Source organism: Neofelis nebulosa, chromosome 14 (assembly GCF_028018385.1).
Source record: "Neofelis nebulosa isolate mNeoNeb1 chromosome 14, mNeoNeb1.pri, whole genome shotgun sequence".
Classification (NCBI taxonomy): domain Eukaryota; kingdom Metazoa; phylum Chordata; class Mammalia; order Carnivora; family Felidae; genus Neofelis; species Neofelis nebulosa.
The window spans coordinates 41,123,311-41,135,960 of record NC_080795.1 but is presented as its reverse complement, the minus strand read 5'-3'; the positions used below and the strand labels follow the sequence as shown (position 1 = coordinate 41,135,960).

Sequence of the window (12,650 nt, the reverse complement as noted above, 5' to 3'; positions counted from 1 at the left end):
ATCTTTAGAAATGGGTAGGTGGAATTTCAGTATTTCATTACAGTGGAAAAAGGATGTTTAAGTCAGAATGAACAACATGGGGAAAGGTTTATAGAATGGGGAGAAGTGAATCCAAGCACAGGGAATACAAGCACAGTGGTAGGCCAGGTGATTTTAAGTGGATACAGAGAGGGCCAATTAGGACTTAGTTACCTAGACTAGGATTAAATGAATAGCTACTATTAGCTCCAGCAAAATTTTTACATGCAGTACTCCAGAAATCTGCATTTTTATGTGAAGATTTTCAACTTAAAAATGTTTGCAAATAATTCAAAATGTTTTAAAAACTACATAGACAAAACATGTGAGTGGGCCTCATTCGGCCACTGGGCTTCCAGTTTGTTGCCTTTGGAGTAGAGTAATGGTTCACCAAGAGTAGCGTTGACCAGCAACATCGCCACCACTTGAGAACTTTGTTAGAAATGTAAATCCATTTCCTTTTGAATCAGAAACTCTGGAGGTGAATCCAGCAAGCTGTTATAAACCCTCTAGAGATTCTGATGGAAGCTAAAGTTTGAGAACCACTAGAACAGAGTATTTGGAATGTAGCTTGATGCCTAAATCATACTAGAGTCTCAAAAAAATTTTGCTGAAAAGAGGAGGTGGGTGAAGGTGAATTGAGGGACATTAGTTTGGAAGTTGATTGGTGCCAGATTATGGATGACACTGAATGCTGTTTTTAAATAATCACAGTTGAATGTACAATAAGTAGTCATTGAACACTTTTAATTAGAGGGATATAAATTAGATATCTGAGTTAGCATTATAATAGCATTTGTGGGTTGGGCATTTAGTGAGAGGAAATTAAATCCAGAATTAGGTTATGGCTATTGAAATAGAATTAAAAAAAACCTCTCCTGGTACTATTTTAGTTTGTAGATTGCTTAATTTCATCGGCATTTTATGTCTGCTATTAGAGCTAAATATTTTATTATGAAAATGCCTTGCATGCATAATATACCTCTTTTCAGTACTTCCATCTTTATGCTGTGATTTTTCTTTAAGTCTAAACTGGACTCAAGAGATTAGAATCTTATAATTCTAATTTAATGTTTTTACAATATAATTTTAGTAAATACATCCTTGAAGTAGTCAGTTTTAACTTTTGAAATTATTGGAAGCATATTACCATATGTAATGTAATTCATATTATAATCTTAGCATGCTGCTCCTCAGAATTGATGTTAATGTTCAATTTGAATGTTGACTTTGTGCAGCCAGATCAGTTTTCCAGACTCTGCTCTGTGCAACATTAAATTTGTGAGATGTTTTCTAGGAGAGTTTTGTGTTCAAAAAAGTGCAACACATTTATTTTTGTGTGTGGTTATGTTCTAAAATCACTGTGGTAGGTAACAAATTGATATACAAAATTGCCCTTGAAAGTTTTTTTGCTGCCCGTAATAGTCTTCTACAGTCATATTTTCCTTCAGCATTGTTCAAGATTATTGTTTCTTTGGTTGTGTCAGGTGACAGACTCCTTAGAATTTAGGGACTGCGTAGAAGAAAAAACTTTATTTTTATATACATTTAAACACCAGAATTGTACTTATTGCAGTGAGTTTACTGCAGCATTTTTCTGAGTCAATCTTGTTTAATTGTAATTTGCAAAAATTTAAATGCCATGAACTTTACCTACGAAATGTAATGCTGAAAAACATAGGTAAGAGTGGTTTTATTTTTAAAATGTAGACTTGATTCTGTAAAAGCATATTAAATTTGAAAAATAAGCTAAGTCAAAATATCCTTTCATTGAGTATATTAGTAATTTGGATAACAGGTTATTTTTGCCACCTTTGTATCTTATCCACATGAACTTAAATGATACATTGTTACTTTTACAACTTGATTTTTCTAAACTAGGTATGATTTATAATGGCATCCTGAAAAACTTAACAAAGCTCTTTTCATTTCTAAAAATACTATTAGATTTCTTAAAAATTTCAAATTAAGTACTTGGCTTTTTTTGTATGAGACATTGAGTGTTATTTTTGAAAGATTTCATTCTACCCTGTTGCATCTTTATTTATGTGAAAATGTTTAGACTATGAATTATTTCCATGTGCCTTCTTTTAGAGTAATGTCAAATTTTAAATAGACATGTAAATAATTTAGAGTGTGACATATTGTATTTAATATATACTGTAGATGATGGTGGTTAAATGCTTTGTTAATACATATCTTTTAAATACAGGGTGATACATTGTACTGATTTGTGTACTCTTTATGTGTCATAAGACAAAGAATTCAGTACTACTGAGATAAAATTTTTTGGATGGGGCGCAATTGAAATACATTTATTTAAATAATTGTGTTTATAGTGGATACTAAATGTACCATGTCTAAATGTCATAATATATTTTTTTTAGATGTTAAGATCCACAAATTCTCAAAATCAGTTAAGTATTTGATGGTGAATTTGATTGTAAATATGTAAAAATAATTAGATGAAATATGGTTGTAATACTTAAATACAAAAAAGTGAGTTCTTAAGATATACAATCTAATTAAATGTTAACAGTCATATTAAATGTTTGCATATGATTTTGAGAAATTGACTCAGTATATTTTTATATATTTTTTAAATTGATTAAACCTAGTAGCTATAATTTGAATTTATATCATTTTTAGTGTTCAGTTGCTTCGTAAGTAGTGGAAAGCCATATAAATTAAAATAAAATTACCACCCAAAGTTAGCCCCAAAATTTAAATTAAAAGAGATATATCATTAGACTTACACTTTGTTAGTAGATCTTTAATGTCTTAAAATTATGTGTGAATTCACCTCGTTAAAAAGATTAAGAAACTCTTCAAATAGGAAAAGTTAAAAGCATTTTGCAGTAAACCTTTATATGCCTGCCACCTAAATTCTGCAATTATTGTTTTGCCATATTTGCTTTATCGTGTATCCATCCATCAGTTCATTTTTAAAAATGAAACGATGGGGTGCCTGGGTGGCTCAGTTGTTTAAGCGTCCAACTCTTTTCAGCTCAGGTCATGATCTCACAGTTCATGAGATTGAGCCCCGTGTCAATTCTGCGCTGATAGTGCTGAACCTACTTGGGATTCTCTCCCTCTCTTTCTGCCCCTCTCCCACTGGCTCATACTTGCGTTCCCTCCCTCTCTGTCTCAAAATAAATAACCTTAAAAAAAGATGTTAGACAATTATAAAATAAAACAGCTATTTAAAACGTTGGATAATTATTTAGAATACTTTCCCCTTAAACAATTAAGCATAAGTATTGTGAAATGGAATTCAGTATTTGTGTGTGTGTGTGTGTGTGTGTGTGTGTTTTGGGTAAGATTTGCAAACAGTGAAATATACAAGTTTTAAATGATGAGTTGTGACAGGTGACTCCAACTGTGTAGCTTATATCCCTATCAAGATTTAGAACATTATTCTCACCCCAGAAAGTTCTCTCCTCCCCTTTCCTGATCAGTCCCTTGGCACATCAGGCAATTGTTCTAATTTTTCAAAAATCATAGATAAGTTTTGCCTGTTCTAGAACTTTATATAATTGGGCTCATATACTATGTTCCCTTTGTTTCTGTTTTCTTGCACCTATCTTAATGTTTTTAATATCCGTGTTCATTCATCCTCTTATTAGTAGCTCATTACTTCTTGTTGTTGAGTAGTATTCCATTGTAGAAGTATACCTCAGTTTGTGTATCCATTATTTTTTGATGGACTTTTGGCCTATTTCCAGATTTTGGCTATTATGTATAAAGATTCTGAGTTTTCTTGTATAAATTTCTAGTAGACATGGTGCTGGATTAGGGAAGACCTATATGTTTAAGTTTTTAAGAAACCGCCAGACCTTTTCCCAAAGTGATTGTATCAACTTACACTTTCATCAATAGTGTATGGGTTTCTTTTTTTATTTTTTAAAATTTTTTTGCATGCTCAATGATTGGAATGTCAGAGTTGAAATTCATAACTTTTCTTATATTTAGATGAATTTAAAATGCTGAGCAGAAAAATGCTGAGCATGTAGTTTTAATATCTGGGAATATTGTAGTTTTATTTAAGTTTTTTTTTTTTTTTCTATTTTAGCCTCTACTGCATATATGCTTTGATAAGAGTATTGAGAAATGTGATGAAATGTATAGTCCCTGTCATGCTCATAAAGTATTCTGAAAATGATATTTAATGCAAAGAAATATCTTCTGGGTTTATTTTATACATAATGATATTTAGATGACATTAAATCTCTCTTATTAAAGAAAACTGGATGATTACTGGTTCGGAGGAACTTGTATATTAATGATTGTAAATTTTTTAGTGTAATAAAACTGTTTCAAACCTTAAATTTATATTGCAGTTATATGTTAATTATATTAAAAATTCTGGTAGGTTTTGGTAATTTTAAAACTCAAAAAATATAATCTGGGAGAGTATTTACATTCTTTGTTGAATTTGATTGTATGAGACATTTTAAATTTCATTTGCTCTATTGAAACTGTATTTGGAATTTTTGAAAGAAAAGGAAGAATATTAGAGACTTGGGTATATGAAATGTATAACTAAGCCATCCAACTATAGAGTAACTGTGCTTAGGAATCATTTAGATGATAATGTTCACTATCAATATTAAAATGACAATATCTCCCTCTTCCTCTTTTATCAAAGCATGGTTTTAAGCATCATGCTTACCTTGTGAATCTGGCTTATAGGCATTCAAGTCTTTTGTTTATGCGACTGTTTTTGGTCTTGATTTGTAAAGTACATTATTGGGTCAAGGGGGAAATAGATCAGATCAAGTTTAGAAATAAAAATTATAGTTAGAGTGGAATTGTTGGGGGTGATTAGTCTGGAACATAGCAAATTAGTATTTTATGTATTACAAATAGTCTAGATGTAGGAGGTTATGTTCCTTATGTGTTTAATTCCCAATATCTTTATTCTTCTTTTTGGAATTTCTCTCTTTCCTGCCTTAATGACCTATATTTAAAATGGGACTAAATGGGAAAGGGACAAAGACAAGATGATGATGATGGTAGTTAATAGGTAGTAGGTATTACATGTCAAGTACTGTTCTAAGTGTTTTACATGTGTTAGCTAATCTAATGCCCACAAAAAAATCTGTAAGGTAGGTACTAGTATTACATTCATTTACAGATTCATGAACTGGCATAGAATGGGAAATAGCTTGTCCAGGGTCTCAAAATTCAGACCCCATCAGATTGGTTCATACTCTTGTCTTCCTCCTACTGTTCTGCAAAAGAAAGGGTATATCTGAGAATCTTCCGATATTTCAAAGTTAATTATAAGTAATTTCTGAATTCTCAGTTTATTATCTATTCATTTTTTTCTTGGTGCAGGAAGGGTCTTGGACACAAGTCAACTCTTTAGGCTCTGGGAATACAACAGGGTATTTGATTTGGATGAAGACATACTTTTCACCTTTGTTTTACTGCAATCCTGTGGAATCACATTTTTTTCTTGGATAATGTAATAAAAGATAAGAGCAAATTTAAAAAATGCAGAATGGTATTATTAGTCTTTCATTCAATGTACATTGACTATTACTGGTAGAAATAATGCAAAAACAAAACTAAAATTGCACACCACAAAATTTTTTGGAGTTCAAAAACTGATCAAGTATCCTGTCTTTTTTCTTAATCCTAAAAACCTCCAAACTTTATCTGGGGAAAATCAAGGTTGGTTAAAAAAAAAAAAAAATCAATAAATGACAACTACTAGTTATCTAAAACCTGGTAAATTTTCTTGACTAAAAAATTGATGGAGTAATACAGTTTTAGTAATATTTAGATAATCAAAATCTGACTTAGCAAAACTGCATTTGGTAGAAATTATGGTTTTAAAAACTAATGTTTGCAAAAGCTGTAATCTGTAAAATATGATTCATAAAAAAAGTGACCAAGGAATCAAATCTTTGTTATAAAGTTTACTTGGAAAATAATCCTGAAGGTAACAACTTAATAAAAATGAAAATTAAAATGGTCAATAATGGAGATGAGTTCAAAGTTAATTCCTAAAGCTACTTTCACATGAAAATTAATTTTAAGATAATGCTATCTTAATATTTTTATAAGTATGAAGTCAAATGCACTTTGATTCAAAATGGCAGTTTTCAAAAGTACCTATTATTCTGGGCATATGGTGATGAGCAAGATCAAAATAGACCCTTCCTCGCAGGACTTCATAGTTTAGTGGGGAAGTAATCTGTCACATAATTAATTGCTGAGATAATGTTGAAATAATAAAGCAAGATCTATCTAGCTTGGTGGTCAGGAAATTTAAAGTCTATGACTGGGTGAATAGAAGTTAATTTGGAATAGCATGTTGGAGGAAGAGGTAGAAGGTTAGAAGTAACATGTTTTCTTAGAGACCATTAAAACTAATGGATTTTAAGCAAGAAGGATACTTAATGAGATCTACATTTAAAAATAGATAAATACAGTAAATACAGAAAATGGCTTTAGGGAGTAGAGGTGGCAAGACATCTCAGGAGGCCTGTTGGGAAGATCCTACAATAGTCCAGATCAGAGATGGTGCTTTGAAGAGTAGAGGTTATGGAGAAAGCAAACAGTACAAAGCTTTGAGAGCCATGTGGGATCTAGAATCACCTGGATTTGTGGTTGATTGGCTATGGAACTGAGAATAAAGGATGTCAAGGATGATTTCCAACTTTTTGGCATGAATCAGGGTGGTGGTACTCTTACTGAGAAATGAGAAAACTGCAGGAGAAGCAATTTTTGGAGAGAAGACAAGTGGGCCTGATGAGATGTTCATGTAGATTGGTCTGAGGGGCAGTTATGTACAGATATAGAGAACTACAATCATGATCTGGGCTAGAGAAAAAAAAATACAGGTTTATGCAGTGGTAGTATCAACTTAAGGAGAAAGGCACATTGAGAGGACGTAGAACTCCAGTCTGATGAACTGGCAAAGATGTTCAAGAAGAAGCAACCAGAGAAGTAAGGAAAAATTGAAATGTGTTAGAGAAGCTAACCTAAGTAAAAATAGGGTTTAGTATTTCAAGGAGGAAGTAGTCAACATTGTCAAATGCTTTTGAGAACTCTGATGAGAACTAAAAAAATATCTTGTGGATTTATTGGCAAGGAGTTTGTCAGTAGCCTTTAACGGTATAGTTTTGGTGGAGGACTGGACTGGAAACCGGATTGGAGTACAGATCTTCCTTGACTTATGATGGGGTTATGTCCTGATAAACCCATCATAAGTTGAAAATACTGCAAGTTGAAAATGCATTTATACACCTAACTAACCTACCAGTCATCATAGCTTAGCCCAGCTGACCTTCACCATGCTCAGAACATTTACAGTAGCCTATAGTTGGGCAAAATCATTTTTTAAAAAAGTTGTATTTATTCATTTTGAGAGGGAGAACGGGAGAGAGTGAGAATCCCAAGCAGATTCTGCACTGTCATCACAGAGCCTGACATGGGACTTCAACTCACAAAATCATGACCTGAGCCGGAATCAGGAGTCAGATGCTTAGAAGACTGAGCCATCCAGGCGCCCTGGGCAAAATCATGTAACACAAGCCGTTTTGTAATAAAGTGTTGACTATCTCCTGTAATTTACTGAATAGTGAGAGTGAAAAACAATGGTTTTGAGTGTATTGGTTGTTTACACTCATGATTTGGTGGCAGACAGGGAGCTGTGGTTCGCTGTCGCCGTCCAGTTTCACGAGAGGATTAGACTACATATTGCTAGCCCAGGAAAAGACCAAAATTCAAAATTTGAAGTTGATATTTTCCCACGGATGTTGAAAATTTATCTTTAGTTCCCAGAGCTTTAAAATGTTAGCGGTAAAATAAAATGTGGTAATTATCATGTTGTTGTATTTAAACTGAGTTTGTATGACTTTGAGATGATAAGAATTTGTATTCATTGTACTCATGCTAATGCTAGCATCTGATGTTTGAATTTCTCAACTTATAAAATACTAACAGGAGTATGACCAAATATTTTTTCATACTTTTTAGTAACATCTAATTTTCTTATGTTCTTATTTTTGTTGAAATGATCTTTCTGCTTAAAGTCATCTCTAATAATGTGGTTTTATTTTATTTTATTTTTTTGTTCTAGTTCACTCAGCCCCTAAAGAAATTACCGTGCCTAAGAGACAAGAAGAGGAAGAACCTGATAGCCTAGTTAAATATTTCAGTGTTGTTTGGTGTAAGGCTTCAAAGAAAAAACACAAAAAGTGGGAAGGTGATGCTGTTCTCATTGTAAAAGGAAAGTCATTTACATTAAAGGATTTGGAAGGCAAAGACATTGGAAGAGGTATTGTGATATTACATAATGCTTATGATTTGGCCTAAAATTAGTATATATCTGAGGTTACATAATTAAAATGATTGGGTTTTATAAAGTGTTAGTTTAAGATGCTCTTTAAATTATAGTAGTCAGTCTGACAGTCTTTTTATTTTTTTAGTGTTTATTTTTGAGAGAGAGAGAGAGACAGAGCATGAGCAGGGGAGGTGCAGAGAGAGAGGGAGACACAGATTCAGAAACAGGCTCCAGGCTCTGAGCTGTCAGCACAGAGCCTGACACAGGGCTTGAACCCACAAACCGTGAGATCATGACCTGAGTCAAAGTCATACGCTCAACCGACTGAGCCACTCAGGTGCCTCATCAGTCTGACAGTCTTATGTATACTAACTGAAGCAAATCCCATTCCATGGATTCATTTTCTCTAAAGTGAAATGGCTAGTCAGGGTATATACAGTTATTCTGGTATTTTTCTGAGATTAAGCAGTTTGTCTTAGTGTACTTTTCTCCCCAGAATGCTAAATGATTAAAATTAGAAAGATGTTGATGTCAGGAGTGGAATATTATCTAATTTCAATGATATCCAATAAAATTTTGAAAAAAAAAAAGGTAATGGCTAGGAATGACCTAGATTAATACATATAAATTGGAGGTTATCATTTCTGTTATGATATAAATGTTGCCAGCATGATTTGTACTAATACAGGTTAGCTCACAAATTCAGAATGCTTAACACCAACCATGCTTTTTGGCATTGTCTTCAATCATTCATTCATTCATTCAATAATATAGTTAATAGTTTTCAGTAACCGTTATGTGCCAAGCACTATGCTAGGAGTAAACATTCAAAAATGGATATGATTTATAGTTTAGTGGGGACAAGGCAATATAATTGATAATTAGGAGGCAATAATAGAATTGTTTCATTGAGAATTTGTACTCAGTGCAATAGGAAATAGGCCATTTAGATCTGCCCAGGAGGCTGGGGGAAAGCTTCATAAGAGTAATTGCTTAAGGTAGTATTTGAAGGATAGTTTTGTAGGGTATGAGAAAGGGGCATACAGAAGAGGGAGTAGTATATGCAAAGGTATGAAAGCAGAGAAGTAAAACTAATTCAGTGTTTCAGGAATGTAGTCTGTGAAGGTCAGGGACAGAGTGATGAGTGGAGGCTGAGCTGAATTATCTGCAACAGAACTTTTGTATTATAAAAATATTGAACAACTATTATATATATGTTATTCTCAGCTTTTAGAGGAATTAAAAAGAAAATTACAGTTCATATTCCATGTTGTTGGTTAAGGTAGATTGGGGCTAGATTTTAGGAGAACTTGTTTATACCTATATGGTGAAATTACATTCTAAAGCCAGCTAGAGAGGTAAAATTATCAAAATTACCCTGGAATATTCCTTACCCATAAGGCATAGTATACATGGTTTTGTGTATGTGTAGTTTATAATAAAATGGTCTTTCAGTTGCATGTAGCAAAAAATGCAAATCAGGTTTCAAACAGTGGGTTTTTACTCTGCACAAGTAGAATCACCTAAGGTGTTTTTATTTATTATTATTAATGATAATGCTCATAGGAAATGCCAATTTCTGTGTCTCTGCTACTGTTTTATTTATTTTTTATTTTAATTTTTTTATACACTTATTTATTTTTGATAGAGATAGAGCACAAGTGGGGGAGGGGCAGAGAGAGAAGGAGACACAGAATCTGGAGCAGGCTCCAGGCTCCGAGCTGTCAGCACAGAGCCTGATGCGGGGCTCAAACTCACAAACTGCGAGATCATGACCTGAGCCGAAGTCGGATGCTTAACTGACTGAGCCACCCAGGTGCCCCAATTTATTTTTTAAATGTTTGTTTATTTTTGAGAGAGAGTGCGAGTGAAGGAGGGGCAGAGAGAGAAGGAGACAGAGGATCTGAAGCAGGCTCCGTGCTGATAGCAGCAAGCCTGATGTGGGGCTGGAACTCAGGAACTCCTGAGATCATGACCTGAGCAGAAGTTGGATGCTCAGCCAACTGAACCACCCAGGTGCCCCACCTAAGGTGTTTTTTTTTTTTTTTTTTTAAATTTTTTTTTCAATGTTTTTTATTTATTTTTGGGACAGAGAGACACAGAGCATGAACGGGGGAGGGGCAGAGAGAGAGGGAGACACAGAATTGGAAACAGGCTCCAGGCTCCGAGCTGTCAGCACAGAGCCCGACGCGGGGCTCGAACTCACAGACGCGAGATCGTGACCTGGCTGAAGTCGGCCACTTAACCGACTGCGCCACCCAGGCGCCCCCCACCTAAGGTGTTTTTTAAAAATACTAGTGCCAGGTCCTGACCTGGCAGGATTTATTTGGCCTGGATGGTGATTTATTTGGCCTGGATGGTGGAGAGAGGCACTGGCATAAATATATTTTAGGTTTCTAGATTCAACCAGGGCTCGAACTCATGAACCGTGAGATCATGACCTGAGCTGAAGTTGGATGCTTAACGGACTGAGCCACCTAGGCACTCTGGTTTCCAGGTGATATGTAATATCTAACCACTGCTTTAAGCAATAAAGAGGATTTTATTGGCTTTCCAAATGAAAACATCCAAACATAAGACTTTATTGCTTAATTATAACAATAAGTGTATCAACTTGGAGTTGATTTTGTAAGTTATTGGCTCTAATGGAGGCAGTTTTTCTTTTAAATGAATTGAATGTACAGCATTTAAATATTGTTAATGTAGGGGGGTGCCTGGCTGGCTCAGTCGGTTAGGTGTCCAACGTCAGCTCAGGTCATGATCTCAGTTTGTGAGTTTGAGCCCCGCGTTGGGCTCTGTGCTGACAGCTCGGAGCCTGGAGCCTGTTTTAGATTCTGTGTCTCCCTCTCTCTCTGCCCTTCCCCTGCTCATACTCTGTCTCTCTCTCTCTCAAAAATAAATAAACATTGGGGCGCCTGGGTGGCGCAGTCGGTTGAGCGTCCGACTTCAGCCAGGTCACGATCTCGCGGTCCGTGAGTTCGAGCCCCGCGTCAGGCTCTGGGCTGATGGCTCGGAGCCTGGAGCCTGTTTCCGATTCTGTGTCTCCCTCTCTCTCTGCCCCTCCCCCATTCATGCTCTGTCTCTCTCTGTCCCAAAAATAAATAAAAAACGTTGAAAAAAAAATTAAAAAAATAAAAAATAAATAAATAAACATTAAAAAAAAAATATATATATATATATTGTTAATGTAGGGATAGAGCCTCAAGAAAAAAACCGAAGACTGGAGTGCTGCAGTTGCTAATAGCTCATGGTAATTTTTTTTTTTTTTTTTTTTTTAATTTTTTTTTTTTTAACGTTTATTTATTTTTGAGACAGAGAGAGACAGAGCATGAAGGGGTAGGGTCAGAGAGAGAGGGAGACACAGAATCGGAAGCAGGCTCCAGGCTCTGAGCTGTCAGCACAGAGCCCGACGCGGGGCTCGAACTCACGGACCGTGAGATCATGACCTGAGCCGAAGTCGGACGCTTAACCGACCGAGCCACCCAGGCGCCCCTAGCTCATGGTAATTTGGTTAAGTTCATCTGACCATCATTACGTGATACCCAGAAAAAAAAGAGTTGTGGGAAACAAAGCTCAAGACTTTTAAGAAAGTCTTCTGGAGATTCAGAGATGTTTGAGAGAGTCATCTCTGTAGATCAAAGTGAAAGGAGAGATTCTGGAGTTAGACTTCTAAAGATGCCTCAAAATTAAGTTTATTCTCGTCTCCCATTTACATGTAACTCAGATGAATAGTAATTGGATTCTATATGAAGATGAAAATCTTTATTGATGTGGAGTGGTCAATACTGCAGTTGAATTGAGATAGTTTGGGGAATGGAGGGATGGGTCTTTTGCATTTAGGAACACCAGCTAAGTAATTTCTTCCTATATCAGAGCATTAAAATTAAAAATTGTTCTATCATAAATAATTTAAGAAGATATATTGGCTACTGTTTGGCCCAGACTGTAAGGTTTAGCCCAGTTTTAATAGGGTGAATTGTAGCACTTTATAGCTAATTTAAAAGGGTCCTATCATGTTTTCTAAAATGTGACAATCTTTTATTTCATTTTTAGAGACTTAAAAACATTTATGGTATGCAGTTCTTGCCTCTTGTAATGGCCCAGTAACTATACATTTAATGTAGGCAAGCACAGGAATCAAAGATTCCACCACTCTATGTATCTGGTTAATGAGCTCATTTTGAGCAGACTGTGACTGACTTACTCATATTTATATTTCATTAGCACCTTGCATATGGCAACACTTAATAAATGTTGAATTAATACTTCAGAGAAGCTTGATATTATAAAATACCCCACTTTTTAATTCAAGAGCCAGAACTTAGACTATCAA

At 34.8% G+C, this 12,650-nt stretch overlaps 1 protein-coding gene across 7 annotated transcripts in view; it reads left to right on the top strand.

The window, feature by feature from the left end:
• The window catches only part of LOC131494315 (DNA repair and recombination protein RAD54B), a 121,825-nt gene that overhangs the window by 45,676 nt on the left and 63,499 nt on the right, over positions 1-12,650 (top strand). For 6 of the 7 annotated variants that reach the window (XM_058698584.1, XM_058698586.1, XM_058698587.1 and 3 more), the window contains one exon: positions 8,114-8,311. In XM_058698584.1, coding sequence (XP_058554567.1) covers positions 8,114-8,311 — 198 coding nt within the window. Of the gene's footprint in view, positions 1-8,113; positions 8,312-10,003; positions 10,134-12,650 lie in introns of those variants that run through there. The other variant, XM_058698589.1, reaches the window with a different exon arrangement.